The following is a 26,309-nucleotide window of genomic DNA, read 5'->3' as shown; positions in this document are numbered from 1 at the left end:
TCCCCCACCCCACCCGCAGAGATCGATCAATAAATAAAATAATAAATTAATCAATAAATAAATAGAAACAGCTCCCGCCCTTTTTTTGCCCTAGAACCTCCCCCCATTGGGCACGGCCCCTGGAGCCCTATCCCTGCAGGGCAAGGCCGAGTTTTGTGTTTTCCCCCCTCCCAACATACTCCTTGGGCCTTATATACAGATTCACAGTAGGGGGGGCAGGGAAGGGGGGTGGAGGGGGCTCCCCTCCTTCCCTGGACCCCTGGGGTCAGGGTAGTGGGGTTCCATTGGTGGCCAGGAGCTTCTTGTCCTTAGGGGGTCCTCGGCGGGGAGAGCTGCTCAGATCAGGGTCAGGGCGGCCTGGTGGGGGCTGCAGGCTTCGGGGTGGGGTGCCAGCAGGCCGGGTCTGGGCTCCATTCTTCTCATCTGCAAAGGAGAAAGTCATTTTGTATGGGCTGACAAGCTGCAGGACCCTCGTTGAGGTTCCTGTCTGCTGGTTACAGTAGCACCAACAAACCAAACTTGGGCTGGCAAGACGGCTCAGCGGGGAAAGGTGCTTGTTGCCAAGCTTGATGGCCTGAGTTCAAGCCCTGGGACCCACACAGGAGAAGGAGAGCGAGAGAACTGACTCCCACAAGTTCTTCTCTGACCTTCGTGTGTACACCATGGTGCTCATCTCCCCAATACACAATAAATAAATGTTAACAGTAGCAGTGAAAACAACCATCACAACAGATTGTTACGTTCACCATTTGTAGGGCTTCAAGTCCCAGAAACACAGTGTGCCGTGGGGAAGCACGCCCTTCCCTACATGGGGCCCACGGGTACCCTGTAGCTTTGAAGAACCCTGCACAGTCTATCTGGAGCCCAGGCCAGCCCACCCCAAGACACTGTCAGCTCTCAGAAGCGGATTGATGCAATAGCCCTTATCTACAGCTGTGAGTGGTTTGGGGGCTTCAGACCCTTCTGGTTCTGCTGACCCGAGGAAGGCCACACTACACATGCTAGTGTGTGTATGTGTGTGTGAGTTTATGTATACATGGAGGTCACCATCAGTACTCTCTATGTAGACCGGACTGTTTTCGAACTCACAGAGATCCGCCTGCCTCTGCTTCCTGAGTGCTGGGATTAAAACCATCATGCTCTGCTCATTTTAGATTTTTTTTTTTTTTTTTGGTTTTCCAAGTCAGGGTCTTTCTGTGTAGCCTTGGCTGTCCTAGCATTGTAGACCAGGCTGGCTGCGAACTCACAGCGACCCACCTGCCTCTGCCTCCCGAGTGCTGGGATTAAAAGGGTGCACCACCACCGCCAGGTGCTCATTTTATTTCTTAGATGACATTTTTATGTATTCGTTTTGTGTGTGGGGACACAGACATGCCACGACACATGGGGTTGAACTCAGAGGACAGTTTTTGGGGGAGCTAGTTCTTTCACTGTGGTTTCCTATGTAAGTGCGCACCATGTGCCTGCCTGGTGTCCACGGAGTTCAGAACAGAAGATCAGATCTCCTGGAACCAGAGTTCTGGATGTTTATGAGGCATCATGTGGGCGCTAGGGGCTTCTGTAAGAGCAACAAGTATTCTCTGGGTCATCTCTCTAGCCCACCTCCACCCACCATTTTTTTGTTTGTGACAGGATCTCCTTCAGCTGGGCAGTGGTGGCACACACCTTTAATCTCAGTATTCAGGGAGGCAGAGTTGGGTCAATCTCTGTGAGTTCAAAGCCAGCCTGGTCTACAGAGCGAGTTCCAGGGAAGCCAGGGCTACACAGAGAAACCCTGTCTTGAAAAACCAAAGAGAGAGAGAGAGAGAGAGACAGACAGACAGACAGACAGACAGACAGACAGAATCTCACATGGCTCAGGTTAGCCTTGAACTCTCACTCTATAGCAGAGGATGCCCTTCAACATCTGATCCTCCTGCCTCAGCCTCCCAAGTTAACAGGTCAGGTTAACAGGATCTAGAGTCATCATGGAAACAAGGCTCCAAGCATGTCTGTAAAGGAGAGTCTGGAACAGGATAACTGAGGAAGGGAGGGCCCGCCCTGATGTGAGCAGGACCACCGCATGAGCTGGGGTGCTGAGCAGAATGCCAGAGAGAGAGAGAGAGAGAGAGAGAGAGAGAGAGAGAGAGAGAGAGAGAGAGAGAGAGAAAGAGAGAGAGAAGAGAGAGAGAGAGAGAGAGAGAGAGAGAGAGAGAGAGAGAGAGAGAGAGAGAGCGCTGGGCAGCAGCATTCATCACTCTCTGCTTCCTGACTGTGGACAGAGAGACCAGCTGCCTGAGCTCCTTCCTGATGTCATGTCCCCTGGGCCACAAGGGACCGTCCTCTAGATCCTTCCTTCCTTCCTGTGTGTGTGTGTGTGCGCATTACAGTTCCAGGATGTCCAGGTCAGGGGACAACTTGCAGGAAGGTATTCTCCCCCCTCCACCACGTGGTCATAGGGCTTAACTCAGGTCGTCAGGCTCAGTGGCAAGCACCTTTGGATGCTGAGCCCCTTGTGCCAGTGCCTACTTCCTGAAGTCGCTTCTGTAAGGAATTTTGTTGTAGCATAGCCAGTAGTTTTACTAATCCTCCTGGGCACTGACATCAAGGCCTGAATAACTTTGTTCTGAGTTAGGTTTTTTTTTTTTTTTCAGCATCCCTGGTCCCCGCCCACATGATGTCAATAATAACTTCCTGTCCTCCTTGTGAGATGACCAAAAAAAAAGCCTCCACATACTGCCAAATGTCCCTCTAGGGGACTGTGATAGGCCGAATCCCCTACAGAGGGTCACATCACAAAGCTGGGGGACCTGTGAAAACATTGAGACCAAGTGCTGTGATTTGGGAGATCCCAGGTGGGAGGGGGAGCCTGCCCTGCATTGTCTGGGCAGACCCAGTTAAGTGACACAATTGAACCAGTAATGTCAGGGGCAGAGCAGTGTTACGGGCTCTGGAGGAACAGGCCACAGGTGACGGTAGGAGCTGCAAAGCAAGAGAGCACAGCTCTTAGAACAGTGACGCCCTTGATGTCCACCTAGGTCTCTCCAGCACAGGAGGATGAAAAATCTGGATTGTTTCAGGGACCAACTTTGAGGTCATTTACCAATGGCAGCCATAGGTAATGAACTCAAAATCCAAGACTAGTCCTGTCACGAGTTAAGCCACTTGTGTCCTCTAGCGGCTGCTACAATCATTGCTGGATTCTTTTTGCCTGGGGGATGCCAGGCTGATTTATTAGACTCTTGTGCACCTACCATGCTCCTTTTTTGCATCCTACAATGGAGTCCACTTTCCTGTTTTCTTTTTCTTTTCTTTTTTTTAAACCGAGTTTCTCTGTGTAGCCCTGGCTGACCTCGAACTCTCTTTGTACACCAGGCTGGCCTCAAACTCACAGCGATCTGCCTGCCTCTGCCTCCCTGAGTGCTGGGATCAAAGGCGTGTGCCACCACGCCTAGCTTAGTGTTCGGAAACCTTAAAAGACCTCACTGAGAGCTAGACAGGCAGTACACGACTGGAACTCGAAGTTCAAGGGTTCAAGATCATCTGAAACTACATTTGAGCTTAAGGCCACTCTGGGCTATAGGAGACCCTGCCTGAAAAAAAAAAAGAAACAAAAAGCAAACCAAACATGAGGCCTCAAGTCGCCCCTCAGATCGCTCCTTCGCCCTTTGACCATGCTGGAGACACAAAGACCATCCGAGAGTGAGGATGTGGGTGCCAGACAGACACAAAATCTCTCTTGCTGTTTTGATTTTGGACTTCCAGTCTCTGAACAACAACAACAAAAATTCTTGGCTGAGGAGAGGGCTTAATGGCTAGGGGCTCTAGCTGCTCTTCTGGGTGATGGCTCCCCAGCTGGCAGCCCTCTGTAATTCCACTTCCACAGGATCTGATGCCCTCTTCTGGCATTCACACGCACCAACCATGTACAGGGCACACAGACATACGTGCAGGCAAGAACACCCATATACAGAAAATAAGTAATACTAATTTTTAAAAATTAATTAAAATAATATATATTTTTAAAGTTTTTGAGACAGAGTCTCCTGAGTATCTGTCCAGCCTTGAATTTGATACATAAGCTGAGGATGACTTTGGATTTCTGACCCTCCTGACTCCATCTCCAAAGTACTGGCTCGCATTACAGCTGTGTGTAACACCACTTCCCAGTTTGCGTGGTACTAGGATTGAACCCAGAGCACGGTGCATGCTGGGCAAGCACTCTATAACTGAGCTACATCCTCAGCCTTGTTTGTTTTTATGACAGTTTTTGTTTTGCTGTTTTTTAATTTTTTTTGAGACAGGGTTTCTCTGTGTAGCCCTGGCTGTCCTAGACTCGCTTTGTAGACCAGGCTAGTCTCAAACTCACAGAGATCCGCCTGCCTCTGCCTCCTGAGGACTGGGATTACAGGCGTGCGCCACCACGCCTGGCTAGCTTTGTAACAGTTTTACTAAGTGGCTAAAATGGCCTGAAACTCATCAGTCAGGATGGCCTTGAGTCTGTGGGAATTTTCCTGCCTCAGCTTGCTGAATGCTTGGACTAAAGGCATGCATGCACACATCTCCATACCCGGTGTTTCCTAATGTTTAAAAAGTTACTCGGGGGCGCGGGGGGGGCGGGGGTGCTGGAGAGATGGCTCAGAGGTTAAGAGCACTGGCTACTCTTCCAGAGGTCCTGAGTTCAGTTCCCAGCAACCACATGGGATCTATAATGGGATCTGATGTCCTCGTCTGGCATGCAGGTGTACATGCAGGCTGAACACTGTATATATAATATGTAATAAATAGATCTTTTTTTAAAAAAAGTCACTTGGTTCATATTTTTTTGTTTTTCCTTTTTCTCTGCTGGAGATTGAATCCAGGCCCCTTCCTCTCGCTAGGCAAACGGCCTACCTCTGAGCTAGCCCCCTGGTCAGTTTATGTCACTCTCTGATGGAAAACAGAATGAGTTACACCACCTCCCCGAGGGAGGCCTGGTCTCTGCTCGGCCCCCTCATGCCAGATGAGAACTATGTCCTTCAAGGACATGCATTTGGGTCCTGCAAAGAGGGCCACCAATTTGTCTCATCTCTCCTGGTTTTAGCTTAAAGGCCATTGCCCCGTCTCTAGTCTCAGGCACACCAGGATGGCTGGTCACTCTCCTACAGGGCAGAGCTCCAGAGCTCTGTGGCGCCATATTCTGTTGTTCCCAACATGGGTCCTGCTGTCCTCTTAGGGCCGCCATGTTCCTGAGGGATCCTTTCTCAGACCCCAGCCTCTTAGGGGGAAATCTATACCCAACAGTGCAGGGGAGGCCTCAGCAAGACACAGGGCAAAAAGTCCAAAAGCGGGCCCTGCCTGAGAGCAGCAGAGAGAGAGAGAGAGAGAGAGAGCAGAGCTCACACCTGGTCACCTTGGATATGTGCCCACTACCAGCCACTGCCACCCACCTGCCAGGGCCTGCACGGAGGGCTGGTCGTGAGTGCTCAGCAGCTGTGCCTGGATCGTCTCTACAACTCGCTTGAACCGCCGGCTGGGACCTGGGGAAAGAATGAGTCAACAGGAAATACAGTGATTCAGAGTGGGGGCAGACAAGGTCCCTCCATGAAGCAAGACTATCCTCCTTTAAGGGTTAATCTTCCTGACTCTGTTGGGACTACATCAAGAACTGGTTCCCAAATGGATCCCTGTATTGTACTTAAGAAACCCAATTACAGCCGGGCGGTGGTGGCACACGCCTTTAATCCTAGTACTCGGGAGGCAGAGGCAGGTGGATCGATGTGAGTTCGAAGCCAGCGTGGTCTACAATGCGACAGCCAAGGCTACACAGAGAGACCCTGTCTCAAAAAAAAAAAAAAAAAAAAAAGGAAACCCAATTACCAATAGACATCTTCATTTTAATATAATAGTAGGTGACGGTTTCTATTTAAGCAGATGTTGTTGCTCATTTTACTTTCTTTTTTTTTTTTTTTTTTTGGTTTTTCGAGACAGGGTTTCTCTGTGTAGCCTTGGCCATCCTGGACTCACTTTGTAGACCAGGCTGGCCTCGAACTCACAGCAATCCGCCTGCCTCTGCCTCCCGAGTGCTGGGATTAAAGGCGTATGCCACCACGCCCAGCTCATTTTACTTTCTTTAAGGAGGTGAAGGGGGAAAAAAAATATAAGAAAAATAAGTTAGGGGCTGGACAGATGACCCAGTGGTTAAGAGCACTGGCTGCTTTTCTGGAGGACTTGAGTTTGATTTTCAGCACCCACATGGTAGCTCACAACTAACTACCTGCAACTCTGGTTCCAAGGAATCTGATACTGTCCTTTGGCGGCCACATGACTGTTGTGTCACACATACACATTACAGCCTGATTTAGAAACTATTAGAGCAAACTCATCTCCTGATCGTAACATGTTAAAATTGGTGACAAAGAGAGCACATGAATATATATGCATATGTATATGTATGTATACATAGCCCCAATATTAAGATGCAGGAACCAGAATTGGAAGGAAGGCATCCCTCAGGCTTTTCCTCACTCAGGCTAACACTTGATTGGTCATGGCTGGAGCTAAGCTTAGAAAGAACTCCAGGAATAGATTGGTGATGTCTGCCCTGGGTAGAGCACTGATATTTGAGGCTAGTATCGTTACACTTGTAGTGGAAGTTGAGAAGATATCACAAAGTACTCTGTAGTTTTTTTCCCCTTGGTAAAATGAGTGATTACTGATACCCACGAAATAACTTTTCATTGCACACACCGACGGAAAGATGAAAAGGAAAGCACGACGGCAGGGGGGAAGGGGGAGGTGACACTCACATTCTGTGCTGATTTCCTCTTCTTGCTGCCCTCCTGGGCTGACATTCTATTTTAGAGATCTTAAAGATTTATTTATTTACTTACTTATTTATACAGTGTTTTGCCTACATGTACACCTGCAGGCCAGAAGAGGGCACCAGATCTCATTATAGATGGTTGTGAGCCACTATGTGGTTGCTGGGAATTGAACCCAGGGCCTTTGAAGAGCAGTCAGTGCTCCTAACCCCTGAGCCACCTCTCCAGCCCCTATTTTAGAGGTCTTGCATACCCCCAAGGCTGGTCAAGAGAGACTCACCAGAGATCAGAGTAAAGGTGACGGAGTAGATGCCACCTCCACTGCTGCCATCTCTTCGGGGTGAGGGTTCTGGACCCTCAGAGGAGCTGATGTCCACCTGGAAGCGGACAGGCTTCTGGAAGACGGAGGGGCCACCGCTGGCCTTGTATTCGGCCCTGAAGCTGGTCTGTGACAGCACGCTGTGACTCAGGCTGGGGATCTAGAAGGTAAGGATATATAAGGATGCGGTGAGGAGCAGATAACCACTCTGCATCTGGCTCGGGACAAGGAACCAGTCCCGTCAGCCAGTGGGTGGAAGAATAACAGCCTCGGGAAGGCCCGTTGTCTGCTGGTGCTTCCTGTGTCGTTCCTCAGCCCTACAGTCCGAAGAATGAATCCTAAATTCATGTGGTCTGGTAGTCAGTAGGGATCCTTACGAGGCACTGAGAAAGGTCTTGAATCACCCTCAGATCTTGTGGCAAGGCATGGCTACTCACTCATCCTCCCTGGACACTCAGGAACTTGTTATTTAGTGTCTTTTTTTTTTTTTTTTTAACCGTTTTTAGGCTTTGGCCCCAACAGTATGTTCCTGCCTCCCTGTCCCATATAGATCAAGTCTAACTCTTGATGGAGAACTACAAATCCCATGAGTCTCAGAAGGAAGCCAGGCCAGGGATAGAGCGGCAGGGAGAGTGAGGTAGCTTTTGTGGTCTGTAGGGATGCCAGGAAATCTCACCGACAGAAAGGCATGGACAATGTCCGCTTTGATGCTGCTGAGAGGTTTGTCCTTTAGCACGAGGAATATTTGTTCTTCTTTGTCCAAGGAGATGAAGTTCCCGAACCAGGAACGTTTTGCCAGCCTGAGTGGAAGCGGGGATAGGAGAGTCAGGAAGACGTTAAGAGACAAGTCTCCTTGGTTCCCACTTAGTTCCTGCCCGTGTTGAACTCACTCGGGAGAGGATTCTGGCGTCAAACTGGACATCTCCTCAGCGGTAGGGACTGGTTAGGGGTGGGAGAGAAAGTAGTCAATACGTATTATTTATCATCTGGGTCCCTGTGCGTTCAGTCATCCCAAATGGCTAACTACAACTCCCTTACTCAGATCTGGTCCTTCGGGATAGGTGGTGTGATTAGACCACACCCCCTAGGGTGGGGCGCAAGCCCCCAGGGACCAATGAGTAGGCAACCCAGAACCTGTCTCCATCTCCTCTTTCCCAAAGCCTGCCTTGCCCCTCCAAACCTATTCATCTCTATTTGCCTTGGGTCTTGGGAAGATGGGTCACTTTCCTACCTGAAGACCCCCATGGAAATTTCCTGGCGGACAAGAGGACTCAGCCCCTCCTTCCCACATTAGAACTCAGCAGTTGGCAACCCCAGCCCTGCATCTGCTGAGACCCCCTACCCTGCATCTTGCGCCGGTGGAAGCGAGGGGAGCCCAGGAAACTGTTGCGGATGGAATTGAGACGACTTCTCCAGGCGGCTCCCCCAACACCACCTCCTGGGCTGGGAGGTGGCGTCGTTCCAGGGGTTCCAGTTGGGCTGGCTCGAGGCGTGTGCAGAGGTGAGTGCAAGGGGGTTCCTCCGGAGGAGCGTGGGGAGCCTGGTGGTCCGGGCAAGGGCGTGGAGCGGGCACTAGGGGGCGGTGGCTGCTCCCCAGCGCCCCCGCCTCTTGGACCCCGAGAAGGCAGAGTCTGTGTTTTGGAAGTTGGGGAGCCTCCGCCTCTAGCCTCATCTCCAGCGCCTGGCTCCGGCGAGAAGGAAAAGACCGGACTCTGTGGAGAAAAAGCAGGATCTGGTGAGAGTTCAGAGGCTTTGGGAGTACTACTTGCTCAGACTTGTTGCGAGGTGGCTGCGAGGCATGCTGGGAATTGTAGTCCATGTGCAGGATTTGCCGCATAGGGCCTGTCTCCCAACTACCACATTAAGGCTGCACGCACAGCCTGGCACAGCAAGAGACTCTGTGACTGAGACGGTCTCTAGCAAGCAGAGACTGGCACACTGAAGGTGCTCAAAGAACTTCTGATAAATGCTTAAAACCCCATGGACATACTATAGACCCAATCTTGAGCAGACAGAAATTGGGTCTTTGACACTTCCGGGACAAGAGTGCCTCTCGGAATTGTATTTTCTGTTGTTCAGTCTCTGCTCACTTCTCTCAGGCCTGCCTGCCTTAATTCTCCGAGGGTCTAGCCTTACCCTTGGGCTGCTCAGAGGGCTGGAGGACAGACCAGTGGAGGCTCCACTGACGCTGCGGGATCTGTTTACAGGATTTAAAAGAAAAAATTATCTGAGAGGGTTTCAAAAGGTTCAGCTGTTTCTTCATTCCCATGTCCTCCCAGATGAGGGAAAGAGGACCAGGAAGGGGAGGCTGAGTGGGGCCTAGAACACTCTGTCTGATCCCTTTATATTCTGGGACCAAAGATGTTTTCAGAGGGGGCAGCTTCTCACCTCTGACTGTGCTGGGCCATCTCCAAGGCCCGCCGGGTAGGCACTGGGGAGCCACCACTCCCAGCATCTGTGATACTCAGGACTTCCATGGACTTCCGCTCTGGCCTCCGCTTCCCGTGTCTGCTCAGCATGGGAGAATCCACACGCTTCCGAGGTGGGTCTGAAGGAAGAGGGCACCAACACACTCAGTTGCTCAGCTGTACACATATACAACTGCCTTGTAAGCAGATGGGGGGGGGGGTGAACCGAGGCAGAGAGGGGTTCTCACAAATGTCTAGCTGTCTAAACACAGACTCCCAGGGCGCACAGCATCCTCCTCCTCCCTCAGGAATCCTGGGATCTGAACTGCCCAATCTGCCTTTCTTACCAACATCATTCCGAGGAGGCAGGTCCTGGTCTTCACAGCTAGGGTACCGCTCTTTCCGGTCCAAAAGCAAATAATAGATCATCTTTTCTTGGTTTTCCCTGAGACAGGAAAGAGGGATGGAGGCCGTCAAGGGCCGGCTGAGGTCAGAGATCAGTGCACAGGGCTTGGAGAGATGGATAAAGGTCCTGGCCACAAAAGGTTGATGACCCTGCGATCCCTGCGACCCACATGGTGGAAAGAGAGAACCGACCAAACTTCTCTGGTCTTCACATATGTGCCCTGGCAGATACACCCCCTCCTCCCATATGTAAATACATGTAATGAAAAAAAATGTATGTAAAATAGCGAGATTTGTGTCTGAGTGAGAACCTGCTCCCTCCCATCTGCTGTGGTCCTTTGGAGCTCAGGCCACCTCGTAAATCTGGCCCCCAAACCCATGGGTACAAGTTCAGACCCCAGCCCTCCTTCCTCAGACACAGGTGTTCAGGTCTTAATTCTCTTCTCGGACCCAGAAAGCCATTTCCCGACTTCCTATGGTCCAATGTACATCACGACTAAGTACTTATTCAGTTGTACATAATGAAGACACCTTCCATGCCTGACTCAGCATTAATACTTCCTAGGCGTGTTTACAGACTGCAATTTCTCCCGCATACCAGATGTAAGCCACGCCCCTATATTTGTCCGTTCCCGAAGACTGGACCCGGCACGCCACCTGCAGGCTGTCTAGGGGAACTGCCACAACCCATTCAACCCCTTGAAGTGGGGCGCCTGTGAAAGGATCTTGGGAGCTCTTACTCCTCGCTTCGCAGTTCTCGATGCAGCCTCTCGCGGTCTCTGAAGCAGCCCAGAGACGCCATGCTCTCCAAAACGTCAGGGTCCAGCTCTCCATTGGAAGGCAGGCTCCTCATGGCTACCCTGCGGCCTGGGGCTGGCTCCAGGCAAGGGTCTGGTTCGTGTTTCCCGCCCCTGGAAAGGTGCAGAAAACACTTTGGAGAAAACAGCATCCCATGAGAGAGTCTTTATCATCCTAGGCTTAGGTCCCATGCCCAGATCTGGAGAGCAAGGGTCCCCAGCTTTACTTATGACCCGAGGGGTCCAGGCTCTAGGACTCAGCTCCCTTGACTCAGAATCTTGGACCCATCACTCCCTCCTCCCTCTGGTCCACCCTTTTTTCAGCTTTGTCCTCCTCTGCTAGGATTCAGAAGCTTGAGATCATAGTTCCCTCCATCCCACCCTCTACCTTTCTCTCAAATATGCCCCGCCCCTCCCATGCCCTACCTCCCTCAGGAACCCAACTGTTCAGTTCCCTCCTACTCACAGGTACCAAGGATGTTTCTGAATTTGCTCCAGCTGTGAAAGGGTGGGTCACAGGGAAGCAGAAGTTAGGTCATACGCAAACAGTAAACTTGATGACAGCTGACTCTGGGAGGCCCCTGACCAATCCTCATTCCTCAACCAGAGGCAGGAGGATGCATCACAGTCTCCTCCTAGTAGTGGTTCCGGGCACCTCCAGACTAACTGTTTTTCGACTCCAGGTTATAGTTTTCCCCATGCACAGTGCCAGCCATTTCAACCCCTGCCCATCCTCGAATATGTCATCCCCAAGGCCTGAGATTCCTTATCCAACCTCGCACTGATTTTGCTGGATCTTGGGCGTGTAGCTTTAACCCACAAACTCATCCCATGCAAGGATGGAATTCTGTCGTCTCATGCATGCACCGCGGCTCTGTTGCCAGCCCCTTCTTCCTTCTTACGCTGAGCCGTTTTTCGGGCTCCACTTCAATCATCCCTCGCAGGAGGCTCTGGCAGTCTGGAGGAATGAAGTGCGGCATGTGGAAGACACCGCGTTTCACCTTCTCCAGCAGCTGGCGCAGGTTGTCGTCATCAAACGGCAGCGCCCCCTGTGCAAGACAGGTGCGTTCAAGAACGCCTCAGGTTAGGGCTGCAGAGATGGCTCAGCGGTTAGGAGCACAGACTGCTCTTCCAGAGGTCCTGAGTTCAATTCCCAGGAACCACGTGGTGGCTCACAACCATCTATAATGTGATCTGATGCCCTCTTCTGGCCTGAAGGTGTACATGCAGATATACATACATAATAATAAATAAACCTTAAAAGGTTGCCTAAGACCATCAGAAAACATAGATACTTACTACAATTCCTAACAGCAGCAAAATTGCAGTTATGAAGTAGCAACAAAAATAATTTTATTTAAAAAGAATAAGCTGGGTGTGGTAGCACATGCCTTTAATCCCAGCACTTGAGAGGCAGAGGCACTCTTGTACCCATGGTGAGGGTGACATTAGTACTCAGAGCCTCACCTGGCCAATCTGTCTAAGGCAGTGGTTCTCAACCTTCCTAATGCTGCACCCCTTTAAACAGTTCCTCAAGCTGTCGTGACCGCCCCCCCCCCCAGCCATAAAAGTATAATTATTAGTATTATTTAAGGGGGCAGCATCAAGACAGGGTTTCTCTTGTAGTCCTGGCTGTCCTACATTCTCTCTGTAGACCAGGCTGGCCTCAAACTCACAGCGATCTGCCTGCCTCTGCCTCCCGAGTGCTGGGATTAAAGGCGTGCACCACCACCCCAGACCCAAGAAGCCAGTGCTTTTAACTGCTGAGCCACGTCTATAGCCCCAAATATATGTACTTTTATTTAGGTGTGTGTGTGTGTGTGTGTGTGTGTGTGTTTATGCCATATGTATACAAGTGTTTTTGGAAGCCAGAGGAGGGCATCAAATCCTTTGGAGCTGGAGTTATAGGCATTTGTGAATTGCCTGGTAAAGGTGCTGAACTCAAGTCCTCTTGGAAGAGCAGTAAATACTCTTAGCCACTAAGCTGTCTCTTCAGCCCACACTCCTCACTTTTTTGATGAGGAAACTAAGACACAAGAAGCTGAACAGTTTGCCAAAGTCTGTCCTGTTAGTAATACGTAGGTGACGTGGTAGAAGTTTGCAGGGGAGTATCGCTAAACAACCAAAACCAAAATCAGAATCACTACTGCAAGTTTGAGGCCAGCCTGGTCTACTAAGTGAATTCTAGGCCAGCCAGGGCTACATAGTGAGACTCTGACTCAAACAAAGGAACCAACAAAACAACAAAAGAGGGGTGGACTATCTGGAGATGTAGTTCAGTGGTAGTGTGCCTGCATATACCACTCCCCAGGTTCGGTCCCCAGCACTGTGGGAAATCCCACGAGAGACCACACTTATCACGTTGTATTTGCCAGGGATGGTGATGCATGCTTGTAATCCCAGCTCTCAGGAGGCTAAGGCAGGAGGATGGATGCAAATTTGAGGCCAGCCTGGGCTACATAGTGAGTTCTCTTCCTGTGTGGGTTGCATAGCAAGATCTAGTCTGAAGGAGAATAAGGGAGGGACGGAAGGAGGGAGGGAGAACACCGGTGGGGTGAGTCATGCCTCTAATTTCAGCATATGTAAGAAATAGACAGCCATACCAATAAAAAAATCGAGAGGGCTGGGTGTGGTGTAATCTTAGCACTCAGGAGGCAGAGGCAGCAGAATCTCCTGTTCGAGGACAGCCTGGTCTACATAGTAAATTCTAAACCAGCCAGGGTTATCAGTGAGATTCTGTCTCAGACAAACAAGAGGGTCTGGTGTGGTGGCACATGCCTTTTATCCCAGAACTTGGTAGGTATTGGCTGGTAACCTCTATTGGTTCGAGGCCAGCCTGATCTACATAGAAAGAAAGATCTTATCTGAAACGAACACCAAACAAACGAAGGGAGAGAGAGAGAGAGAAAGAGAGAGAGAGAGAGAGAGAGAGAGAGAGAGAGAGAGAGAGAGAGAGAGAGAGAGAGAGAGAGAGAAACAAAACAAGCTGGGCATGGTGGTGCATGCCTTTAATCTCAGCACTCAGGAGGCAGAGGCAGGTGGATCGCTGTGAGTTCAAGGCCAGCCTGGTCTACAAAGCAAGTCCAGGACAGCCAAAGCTACACAGAGAAACCCTGTCTCAAAGAACAAAACAACAACAAAAACAACAAAAAACCAAACCCAACTAAACCAAACAAAATGGCTGGGGATGTGGCTAAGTTGGCAGTAGACTGTTTGTCTAGCATGTACACAGCTGGGCAGAATTCCTGGCACTGCATAAACTCGACACGGAGTTGACCCCTGTAACCATAGCAATGGGAGGAGGTAGAAGCAGGAAGATCAGATGCTCCAGGTCATCTCCAGTTACATAATGAGGTCAAAGCCAGCCTGAGATATATGAGAACCTGTATCAAGCAGGATGGTGAAATGACCCGTCGGGTAAAGGCATGTGCTGCCAAGCCTGTGTACCAGCTACATCCCTATGACCCACATGGTGAAGGAAAGAATTGCCTCCTGCCAGTCGTCCTCTGACCTCATGCATGCCTTAGAAGGACATCCCCCCCACCCCGCCCCCTCCAATGAAAACAGAAACAAATGTTTAAAACAGCAAAGAAAATAAGGGGCCGGGTGTGGTGGCGCACGCCTTTAATCCCAGCACTCGGGAGGCAGAGGCAGGTGGATCGCTGTGAGTTCGAGGCCAGCCTGGTCTACAATGCAAGTCCAGGAGAGCCAAGGCTACACAAAGAAACCCTGTCTCAAAAAAACAAAAACAAAAAACAAAACAAAAAAACAGAAAACAAACAAAAACCAAAAACACACCAAAAAAAAAAAAAAACAACAAAAACCAAAACAAACAAATAAAACAAAACAAAAACAAAAAAGGAAAGGAAAGAAGGGAATAAAATGGAAAACAATAGGAAAAGAGTACAGGTGGGAATGGGATGACGTGATGTCCAGGATCGGGACAGAGCAAGCAGGGGATCTGGCCTGACATGAGGAGTCAGAGGAAGGTGCTTGGGAGGGCTGAGTCTGAGGGCTTTCCCCAGTGTTTCAAATGGTTGACCCTGGTGTCCGAGGGCATGGACAGAAAGATGAGGAAAGGGCACCTTATTGCTGGTCACTGGCTCTGGTGTCTGACACCTTGGCAGTGAACCCCAGCTTCTCGCCTCTGTGTGAGGGATGCAGGGATTCTATTGGGAAAGGCTACCGGACAGATTAAAAAAATACCAGCCACAGCGCAGCTGGTCCTCATTACCCTCAGAAGTCCAATTTACACAAGCCCTGTGGACAGTGAGTTAGTGAGTCCTGGAATGGTGAATTCTTGCTTTTGCTTGAAACCAGCAAGGTTCCCTCTGCCCTCTGCTCACACACAGCCTTTTTTTCATCAAGGTCAACCAATCATTACCCTAAGTTGTTTTTGATGCGCTTTCTGTTGCTAGTCTGTTTTGCGGTACTGGGAATGGAACCTGGGATCTTGCATTTAATCTACATCTTCACAATTGCTGGTGCTATAATTATTCACGCTGGGTCTCTGAGGACACTGACGCTTACACAAAGAGAGTGACTTACTTGTCCAAGATGAGGAGGCAGAGATTTTCCTTACTGACAACAGAAAGCTGAGGGGCTGGGTCTGGAGATCTAGCCCAGTGGGTGGGCAGAGAGCTTGCCTAACATATCCAAAGCCCTGGGGTTGGCATTGTATGTTATCTACCGGGCACGGACGGTGGCAGGGAGAACAGGAGTTCAAGGGCAGCTACACAGTGAGTTTGAGGTCAGCCTGGGTTATATGAAACTCTGTTTCAAAAACACCTAAAAACTGGGTCTGAAGCTGGGCAGTGGCGGTGCACACAAAGGCAGGCAGGTCTCTGCGAGTTCAAGGCCAACCTGGTCTACAGAGTGAGTTCCAGGACAGCCAAAGCTATCCCCAGAGAAACCCTGTCTCCAGAAACCAAACCAAACCAAACCACCAACAACACCAACACCAAGAACAACAACCCGAACAAAACAACAAAAAAGCAAACAACAAATCCCTCAAAACCAAGTTGGGTCAGTCTAGAGAGATGGCTCAACAGTTAAGTGTACTCGTTGCTCTTGCAGAGGACCTGGATTTGGCTCTCAGCATCAACACAGTGTCTCATAATCATCCATAATTCTAATTTCAGGGGATTTAGACACCCTTTCTGGTATCCGCAGGTACCAGACAAGCACACGGTTCAAAGATATACATGCAGGTAAAACACTGATACACAGAAAATTCAAATAAGTCTTAAAAACCAACAAACACACTCAGGGGGCTACAGAGATGGCTCAGTTGTTAAGAGTACATACTGCTCTTCCAGGGACCCAAGCTCTGCTCCCAGCAGCCATACTAGGAGGTTTATACCCACTTGTAACTCCAGCTCTAGGGGATCTGACACCCTCTTTTAGTTCCCACAGACACCCACATACAGACACAGGCACACATGCTCAGAAGAATGCTTGCTCTGACAGCCCGGCGTGGTGGCGCATGCCTTTAATCCCAGCACTCGGGAGGCAGAGGCAGGTGGATTGATGTGAGTTCGAGGCTAGCCTGGTCTACAAAGCAAGTTCCAGGACAGCCAAGGATACACTGAGAAACCCTGACTGAAAAAAAAAAAAAAAAGAAAGAACACTTGCTCTGAGTGAGTTATTAATGCATGCTATGTTAGGTTCGTGGCCGACAACCCTAGGTCTTCAAAGATGTCAACTAAACACATGTATAGAGACAAAAACCACTGATATGAGCCCCAACCTTGAGGGGCTTATGACAGACAAGGAAGGGAGATAAGACTTGAAGAATTATGCAACAACCCAGACCATGGCCAGGAAGAAGAGCACTTACCACACAATCCGACCTGGGGGAGGGGGCAGAAGAGGACAGAAGGAGGCTCTGGAGGCTTCCGGGAGAAATGGCCAAGGCCATAGGGCTAAGCAGTTAGAGAGGTCTTGATACTCACTAGGTAAACCACAGAAGTAGCAGGGATGGGCGGGTGGTCTAGGCCTAGCATGCAAAGCCTTGGGTTCAATCCCTAACACTGCACAGAGTGTAGTGGTACAAACCTGTCATCTAACGCATTTAGGAGGTAGAGGCAGGAGAAATCAGGAGCTCAAAGCCATCCTTGCCTATATATGAGTTTAAGGCTAGCCTGGGAGACAGGATACAGTGCCTGTCAACCTGTGGGTCATGATCCCTTTGGAGGGGGAGGTCAAATGACCCTTCCACAGGGGTCGCCTAAGACAACGGAAAACACCGATATTTATATTACAATTCATAACAGTAGCAAGTTTACGGTTATGAAGTAGCAATGAGAATAATTTCATGGTGGGGGGGGGTCACCACCACATGAATATTAAAGAACTACAACATTAGGAAGGTTGAGAACCACTGGTCTGAATAAAAATCCACACACAGCCGGGCATGGTGGCGCACGCCTTTAATCCCAGCACTCGGGAGGCATAAGCAGGCGGATCGCTGTGAGTTCAAGGCCAGCCTGGTCTACAAAGTGAGTCCAGGATGGCCAAGGCTACACAGAGAAACCCTGTCTTGAAAAATCAAAAAAAAAAAAAAAAAAAAAAAAAAAAAAAAAATCCACACATATATGTCGGAGTTGGAGGTTTCACACACACACAGGAGATCACATGCACGCACACACACACACACACACATGGTTATGTTCATGGGGTCACACATACATATTTTCGAGGGATCACACACATACACACATGTATTTGGGAGATATTCATTTAATCACACACATATACACACATATTCAAGACCCCTCCCTCTCACAAACACCGACATATATTCAAAAAAATCACATATTCATACAGATAAATATATATCCAACAGTCACACATGCATACAAATATTTAAGAGCTCTCATCCCCAACACACATAAAATATGTTTATTTTATATATATATATGTATGTTCATATTTGTTTGGGAAATCTCTTTCACCTCTTTCACCACTTTCACTCACTCGCACGCGCACACACACACACACACTCTCTCTCTCTCTCTCTCTTTCTCTCTTTTTTTTTTTTTTGAGACAGGGTTTCTCTGTGTAGCCTTGGCTGCCCTGAACTCACCATGTAGACCAGGCCGGCCTCGAACTCACAGCGATCTGCCTGCCTCTGCCTCCTGAGTGCTGGGATTAAAGGCGTGTGCCACCACGCCCGGCTTCACACACACACACTCTTTAGGAGGTAAGAATGCATGTAGGGTTCTATGCTCCCTTGGATGACACTCACACAGGAGTGAGCACACACATACACAGGCACTCACTCTTTAGGAGGTAACCCTGGAGGTGAGAATGCATGTAAGGTTCTATGCTCCCTTGAGTGATCACACACACACACACACACACACACACACACACACACACACACACACACACACTCTTTAGGAGGTAAGAATGCATATAAGGGTCTATGCTCCCCTGGATCTCTCTCTCTCACACACACACACACACACACACACACACACACACACACACACACACGCTTTAGGAAGTGAAAATGCACGTAAGGTTATATGCTCCCCTGGGTGACAATCACACATGGATACATGCACACACACACACACACACTCTTTAGGCGGTAAGAATACATGTTCTATGCTCCCCTGGGTGAAGCCGTTCTAGAAAGACAGCAGTAGCAGCAAAAGGCACCTACCACAAGCAGGGCAAACAGGATGACTCCACAGCTCCACATGTCTGCCCGGCGGCCATCGTACTTTTCCCCCTGAAAGGCGAAGGCTGTCATTTCAGCTGCCATCTCTTTCCCACCCTGGCCATTCCCCTTCGCCTCCCCTTGCCCCTCCTCACACACCTTGATCACCTCTGGACACGCGTAATGGGGGGACCTGGAGAAAGAGAAGGATAAAAGAGAGACAGTGGTATGAGGAGATGCGCCCTGGCCAGCTTCTTCCCTCCCCCAGGAGCTTGGGGTCAGGGCGGGAGTCCCCTACTCACCCGCAGCTGGTCTCCAGGAGGCTGTCCCCCACCTGCAGGGATGCCATGCCAAAGTCTGCGATGCGGATGTTGTTTTTCTCATCCAGCAGCAGATTCTCTGGCTTTAGGTCTCTGTGACTGAGACAAACAGGTGGAGCTCAGCTTTGGACGGGACCCCCCTCCCCGAGAAAGCTCATCCCCACTCCCTCACTCTCTCTTCTTTTGTTTTTGTTTTTCTTTTTTTTTTTTTATTTATTCTTTTTTATTTTATTTTTATTTTTTTTAATTTTTAAAAATTTTTAAAAATTTATTCTTTTATTAATTTATTCATATTATATCTCAATTGTTATCCCATCCCTTGTATCCTCCCATTCCTCCCTCCCTCCCGCTTTCACCCTATTCCCCTCCCCTATAACTGTGAGTGAGGGGGAACCCTCCTCCCCTTGTCTCTTCTTCGTAGCCTGCTATCCTTCTTCTGAGTGCCACCGGGCCTCCCCATCAAGGGGACATGGTCAAATATGGGGCACCCGAGTTCGTGTGAAAGTCAGTCCCCACTCTGCTCTCAACTGTGGAGAATGTCCTATCCATTGGCTAGATCTGGGTAGGGGTTCAATGTTTACTGCACGTATTGTCCTTGGCTGGTGCCATAGCTTGAGCAGAACCCCTGGGGTTTTTGTTTTTCAAGACAGGGTTTCTCTGTGTAGCCTTGACGGTCCTGGACTCGATTTGTAGACCAGATCTGGAACTCACAGCAGTCCGCCTGCCTCTGCCTCCCAAGGGCTGGGATTAAAGGCGTGCGCCATCACCACCCGGCTCACTCTCTCTTAAGGTGAGATACTTCTAGTATTTTTTAGGGGAAAGGCATCATGTAGCTCAAGCTAGCCTCATACTGAGTATGTAGTTGAGGATAGCCTTGAAATCCTGGTCTTCTTGCATCTATTTCTCATGTTCAAGAATTACAAATACAAATACATGCCATCAAGCCCAGCTTTCTTGTGTGTGACTAAAGGCCTGCACCATCACGCCCAAGCTGTCAAAGCAGGCAACTGGTTCCTTCCTTAGGACCTTTCTATTTCTGGATCAAACTCTTCCAGATTTAAGGTTCAAATCTGGAGGGAAATGGGGCTGTAGAATTCCGCAGTTTCTATTTGGAGTGGTCAGTAAGTGGGTCACACACAATATGTTGACTGTTTGCCCCTACAGGCTGTATAGTCTTCGACATTAGGGCTTGATACCCTGTCTCTTCAAAAAGGGTGTTGAATGTAATTTAAATACTCTGAGTTTAGTTGTCTTTTTAAAAGATTTATTTTAGCTGGGTAGGAGATTGTCTGTGAGTTCGAAACCAGTCTGTCTATAGAGCGAGTTCTAGGACAGCCAAGACTACACAGAGATACCAACCAACTGAACAGATTTATCTTTTCTGTGTGAGCATATGTCACTCTGTGTGTGTGTGTGTGTGTGTGTGTGTGTGTGTGTGTGTGTGACAGAGAGAGAGAGAGAGAGAGAACACACAGAGAGAGAGAGAGAGAGAGAGAGAGAGAGAGAGAGAGAGAGAGAGCGAGCACGCATGTGATTGCAAGTATCTGGTGAGAGAGAGAGAGAGCATGTGATTGCAGGTGTCTGGTGAGAGAGAGAGAGAGAGAGAGAGAGAGAGAGAGAGAGAGAGAGAGAGAGAGCGCACACATGTGATTGCAGTTGTCTGGTGAAGCCAGAAGCATCTCATCTTCTGGAAGCTGGAGCTACAGCAGTTGTAAGGCTTCAGATATGGGTGGTGGGACTTGAGCTTGGATCCTCTCTAACCAAAGAGAAATCTCTTTAGCCTCTGCCGCCTTTGTTTTTAAAGCCGGGTTCTTTCCATGAGCCCTGGCTGGCCTAGGACTCTTTCTATAGATCGTGCTTGTGCTGAACTCTCAGTGAAGCTCCTGCTTCTGCCTCCTGACTGACTGCTAGGATTACAGGTAGGAACCCCTCACCCTAAATGCATCACAACTTTTCCGGGCTGAAGGCAAGTCATTGAGGAACAGAAATCTCTCTCTGTGTAGGGATATTCATATGTCAAAAACATGAATTGTGATTCTTACTTCATATCAAACCCATTTATGAACTTAAGGGACCCCAGGTTTAAATGCAAGAGATAAAACTGTACCTTCTAACGCTGGGCAGTGGTGGTGCATGCCTTTAATCTCAGCACTTGGGAGGCAGAGGCAGGTGGATCGCTGTGAGTTCGAGGCCAGCCTGGTCTACAAAACAAGTCCAGGACAGCCAAGGCTACACAGAGAAACCCTATCTCAAAAAACCAAAAACCAAAAACCCAAACCAAACCAAACCCACCAACCAAACAAACAAAAACCAAAAAAACAAAACAAACAAACAAACAAACAAAACAGCTGTGTAACTTCTAAAAGAAACCGTTGAATAGAAGTGTAGTGACCTTGAGTTAGTTTTAAGCTGGACAGAAGTATTGACAAGATGGCTCTGGGAGGGAGGTGTAAGGCAGTTGCCTCAAAGCCTGATGCCCTTGGTTTGACGCACAGGAGCCACCAAGCAGAGAGAACAGGCTCCTCAAAGTTGTCCCCTGACACAGTTGCACACGTGCATACACATCCTCTCTCAAACACACCCATCAGTAAAAAACAAAAGGAAAAAAAAAAAAACTCCAAATGCAGAGCTGCATGTGGTGGTGCGCATCTGCTGAGGCAGGAGGAGACTGCAATGGGTTTCAGGGCAGTCTAGTCCACATAGAGAGAAGTTTTATGAAACCTAGTTTCTCTCTCATACACACAAAGGGGGCGGGGAAAGCTGGGGATGTATCACAAATGGTTATGTTCGCCTAACATGTCAAAGCCAAACACACACACACACACGCTTAAAAAATGTTCTAAAATTACATAGCAACCATGCACAAGACTGCAAATGTATTTAAAACCACTAAATTGTACACTTTTTCAAGAGGGTAAATGGTATGGTCTGAGTTACAATAACAGAAATTGTAAAAAAAAAAAAAAAAGGTTAGGGTTGAGGGCTAACCACACTGGTTTTTGCACAGCCCTTCATGTGGCTGCGGGGACCAGCCTCCTAGGCCACCCTCAGCCACCTCCCCACCGCAGCTGTCCCCTCACCAGATGGAGTAGCTATGGCAGAAGTCCAGTGCTGACACGATCTGGCGGAAGAACTTCCGGGCCTCCTTGGGTGTCAGCCTCCCTTTTTTCACTAGGTAGTCAAACAGCTCACCACCAGAAACATGCTCCAGAACCAGGTATCTGAAAGACAAAGATGGGGCCGAGGGCTGGAAGGGGCATGTTGAAGGACCAAGGCCTGGTCTCCCTTTACTGAAGACAGAGAAGCCTCAATTCCCACCAGTCTCTCTCTGCAAGGAAGACTTTACAACTGCTACCAAGTCCCTGGGAAAGAGACTCCAATCGCCACAGGCCTCCAGAAGAAGCGATTCCAATATCCACACGTCTCTAGGAAACCAAAACTCAATTCCCACCAGCTCTGGGTAGCTTAGATTCCCAAGGAAACCCTTGGTTGTTTTTGGAGATAAAGCAACTCCACTGGCACCTGAGATCAGAAACCACAATTCCCACAGAACTCTGGGAAATAAAGACCCTCCTCCCATTAGCACATCCCCCCCCCCCCAACCCCCTGGCCTAGCTTCTAATTCTCACTAGCTTGTGAGTAAATCCAAGCTCTCATTCAGTTTTGGGCAGTAACAATTACAGTGCACATCAAAGAGAAACTACAACTCCTGGCAATTCAAAGAAGTTAAAAACCAAACAAAACAAAAACACCCTCCCAACTCCCATAAGCCTCTGGGACATAGAGTCCCAATTCCCATCAGCCACCTGGATTCTAGAGACTCCAAATCCCATCAGGCTCTGAAAGATTTAACTCCCAGTTCCTATCAGCTCCCAAGAAACAAAAACTCGATTTCCAAGCTGCTGGCCGGCTAGATTTCCATGTGAAGCACAAACTCTCATGAGCCCTCTCTCAGCCCTCATGGTGGAGTGGGAGTGGTAACTATCAGTTGTGGAGACAATGGCTTCTTCTTGCCTCCACACCTGGGAAGCCTAAGGACTACAACTCCCATGAGGAACTGGGGCTGGGCACTGCTTCAAAGGGGGGTGGGGTGGGCAGGATGCCTGTCCTACCAATCTGATAGATGTTGGAGCAGTGGCTTTGTCCTACACACTGGGGAGGTTGGGAGTGCCCTCTCCGGTTGTCCAGTCCAGCTGGTCTTTGGGCCATCAGAGTCTGGACAAAGAGTCATTCTCTGAAGCCGAAGAGCTGACCCCACCCCCATCTTAACTGGGTGGTAATGGACTTTTATGATACTGACTCAGGATTCCAGAGGAGTCCTGGCATCAGAAGTGATATTGGGATAGGAGAGACCTCGGATGTCCTAAGAGTGAGAATTTGGAAGGATCCTTCAGGCTTTACAAGGTCAATGCTAACCCTAACTTCCTCAGGAAGAAAGAGGCAGCTAGCTTGGCTGGTAGAGGCTGGTAAACCTAGTTACTCAGAATGCTGAGGCAGAAAGAGAGCAACAAGAAGCTCAGCCTCAGCCAGGCGGTGGTGGCGCAGGCCTTTAATTTCAGCACTTGGGAGGCAGAGGCAGGCGGATCTCCGGGAGTTCGAGGCCAGCATGGACTACAGAGTGAGTTCCAGGACAGCCAGAGCTGTTACACAGAGAAACAACCCTGTCTCGAAGAAACAAAACCAAAATAAAACAAAACAACCAAAAAAGAGGCTCAGCCTCTGTCCTCCACACAGGATCACTCTGCTGTCCTGTTAATAAGTGTCAGGCCTCATGTGGATTGCAGGATATTCCTATACCCAAGGGAAAGACTAAGGATTCAGTGACCCAGTCTAGAAGTTAAAGAAAAAAAAAAGGTCCCAGTCGGGGCAGGAGAGATGGCTCAGAGATTAAGAGCACTGACTGCTCTTCCAGAGGTCCTGAGTTCAATTCCCAGCAACCACATGGTGGCTCACAACCATCTATAATGCCGTCTAATGTGCACTGTATACATAATAAATAAATCTTAAAAAAATAAAAAAAAAGTCCCAGTCACAAGTAGCTCGTAGCTGAGGATGACCTTTAACTGTTGATAGTTCTGCCTCACGTCACAGAGATTACAACATGTGCAGCCACACGCAGTTTGTGCAGTGCTGGGGGTTGAACTTGGAGGGTCCCCTGCCTTCTGCAGAAGCGCGCTACCAACCTTCTCCGGCCCAGAAGCTTGAGCTTTGCAGGGCTATCCTAACTAGGTCCTACTTCTGGAAAGGTCTCTGTGACTCAAGAAGGGGAGGACAGAGGGGCTGGGCGTCTATAAATACCTACAAATATTTCTTGTTCTCGTAGACGTCGTGGAGCTTGAGCACGTGCGGGTGTTCAATGAGCTTCAGGATGGCGATCTCCCGCTCCACCTGAGGGGCCAGGGACACAAGAGAAGGGGTCAGCGTGACCTCCCTACACACACACACACACACACACACACACACACACACACACACACACACACACACACACACACGCATGCACGCACGCGCGCACGCGCGCAGACACGTACGCACGCATGAACGCGCGAGAGCGCACCTTCATCAGCACCGATTCCGACAACTTCTCCCTGTTCACAATCTTGACGGCGACCTTCTGGCCCGTGATGCAGTGGACTCCAAGTTTAACCAGCCCTGGAGATCGGATTTGGAAAACTGGGTGTTCTCCTGGAGCCCTTCCCAGCTCTTAAGTTGTCAGCATCCCCCAACGACCCCCCCCACCTCACTCCCCCACCCCACCCCCACACCCCCGGCATGGCTACCCTTTTCTTCTTTCTCGAATCTGCTGCATTTGGACTGGTAGCTGGGAGCGCCATTCCTACAAAACACAACTTCCTGCCCATGCCCCCTTTCGCCAGCCTCCCCTGGCCTTTCACTCTGACCCTCTGGCCTTCTGGTATGTCCACCCAACTTCATCTTTCCATATTGACTTTCTCTCGGTCTGTATCCTTGCTCTCTCCACCAACCCCGTCACTCCCTTGGGTTCTCTCCCTTTCAGATTTCAGAAACCCCATACTCTCACAAAGAAGTTCCCTCAAATTTTCTTCTTTCCAAATCCCCAACCCTGCAATTATCTTTTTTTCCCCCTCTCTTTTAACTCTTAAAAAAAATTAGCCGCCATGGTCAAAAGCATGCAAATTCCAAAGGTCTCCCACTCAGGGATCCCTGATCACTCCTGAGAATCTTCAGCAACTTATGTACCCTCTTCTCAGTCCCAGGAATCTGGATCTCAGCCCTCCTCCGTCAGACCCAGAAGTCTTGGGACCAGCCTTTCTCCGTCCAGGTTCCTGACCCCTCCTCCTTCCACAGTTCAGGAATCGAGGTCAACAACACTTCACACTCTTACTACCAGGATGTAAAGGTCTGACCTCCCTTTCCTATCTCGGGCCTGGAGCTCAGCTTCACAGGGACTCAGGACCCCTGGAACACTGGAGGTCAGCTCCCAGTTCACCTCGACCTACTCCCTGGCCAGGAGGAGGTGATTGTGACCACAGTCAGCATCAACCAAAGACAACCCTGCTTTCCAGGACCAACTCCTGGGAGCTGAGCTTCCTACAGGCCACCTCTCTCCATCCAATTTCCACACTGTGCGAAATGGGGAGAATGTGGTCGACCTCGCACCTTAGGGCTCCAAGCTAGCTGCCCGGAGCGCAAGTGGTTCCTTTTGAGCATAAGAAGAGGGACAGACAGGAAAGCAGCCTCTCTCAGGATGGACGCACCTCCACCCTGCCCGCACCTCCACCCTGCCTGCGGCTGTACTGCAGCACCCGCCTGCCTCTGCTTGCAGAATTAGCCGGGGGGGCCCCCACACCCGCAACGGGCCTACATCCCCACTGCTTTCTGAAGCCCCTCCAACACCCGCCCCCCCCCAATAGGGTTATTTGAGCCACAGGAGTTCAGACCCCTACGTCTCCCTCGGACGCAGAAGTCCCAGACCCCTGGCCTCTCGAGGCCCCAGAATCAGACTCCCAACATCTGTACACCGTAGGCACTTGCAACTCGGGACCTAAGCCCCTTTTCTATGAGGGACCCAGGGGTCTGCCCTTTAAATACCCATGATCCCGCCCTCTGCCCCCTCCTGCACCCCGCCCCCGCCCCAGGTGCCCGCTTAGGTTCTATGCTCACCTGTCTGTCCTTTGCCCAGCGTCTTCTCCAGCCGATAGGGGCCCACATATTGGGCGTGCTGGGGTGGGTGTGGGTGTGGGTGTGGGAGGTGGTAGGCGGGGGAGCCCCCGCCACCCTCCTTGGACCCGGACGACATGGTGCCCTTGGTCCCGGCCCGACCGGTCCCCCGGCCGCCCCCCCTGCGGCCCGTCGCCCCGTTCCTCCGGTGGGGGCCGGCGACACCTCCGTCCCGGCCCCCCCGGTTGCTCCCCACTTCTCCGGGGGTCCCCAGGGGGCTGGGCTGGCCCCCCCAGTCGGTGGGCCGCAGAGCTGGGGGAGGGGGGGCTGCCGGGGGGGTCAGGCCCCTGGAGTCAGCATGGCCGGGGGGGCTGCACGGCCCCCCCTCCCCAGCCCGTCCCTGGCCGGCCCCCCCCTTCCTGTGCCTCCCCCTGCAGGGGGGGTCTGAAGTGCGGGGCCAGCGGATGCT

The 26,309-nt window shown here is 50.2% G+C and overlaps 2 protein-coding genes across 4 annotated transcripts in view; both read right to left on the bottom strand.

The window, feature by feature from the left end:
• The window catches only part of Rpl28 (ribosomal protein L28), a 249,835-nt gene that overhangs the window by 70,018 nt on the left and 153,508 nt on the right, over positions 1–26,309 (bottom strand). The window lies entirely within an intron of this gene.
• On the bottom strand, positions 65–26,210 carry Brsk1 (BR serine/threonine kinase 1). The gene is made up of 19 exons (XM_051162281.1): positions 25,844–26,210; positions 24,258–24,352; positions 24,003–24,088; positions 21,781–21,921; positions 18,683–18,799; positions 18,540–18,573; positions 18,384–18,452; positions 11,614–11,760; positions 11,178–11,209; positions 10,655–10,825; positions 9,857–9,954; positions 9,490–9,649; positions 9,238–9,298; positions 8,444–8,813; positions 7,992–8,040; positions 7,778–7,901; positions 7,063–7,261; positions 5,409–5,498; positions 65–423 (listed from the first exon to the last, which is right to left on the bottom strand). The coding sequence occupies exons 1-19, from the start codon at positions 25,977–25,979 to the stop codon at positions 266–268; spliced, it is 2,337 nt and encodes a 778-aa protein (XP_051018238.1). The 5' UTR covers positions 25,980–26,210; the 3' UTR covers positions 65–265.

The sequence above is a fragment of the Acomys russatus genome, chromosome 19, assembly GCF_903995435.1.
Source record: "Acomys russatus chromosome 19, mAcoRus1.1, whole genome shotgun sequence".
Taxonomy (NCBI): domain Eukaryota; kingdom Metazoa; phylum Chordata; class Mammalia; order Rodentia; family Muridae; genus Acomys; species Acomys russatus.
This window is presented reverse-complemented; position numbering and strand designations above follow the sequence as displayed.

What these genes read in the sequence shown, in the direction of transcription:
- Brsk1 (XM_051162281.1), bottom strand. Translation starts at nt 25,979, where the DNA reads ATGTCGTCCGGGTCCAAGGAGGGTGGCGGGGGCTCCCCCGCCTACCAC. An exon ending in CGGAATCGGTGCTGATGAAG is followed by an intron (nt 24,089 to 24,257) that starts GTGCGCTCTCGC and finishes CTGGCCCCTCAG; the next exon opens with GTGGAGCGGGAGATCGCCAT. An exon ending in AGCCCGAAAAACGGCTCAGC is followed by an intron (nt 11,210 to 11,613) that starts GTAAGAAGGAAG and finishes ACCCTTTCACAG; the next exon opens with CTGGAGCAAATTCAGAAACA.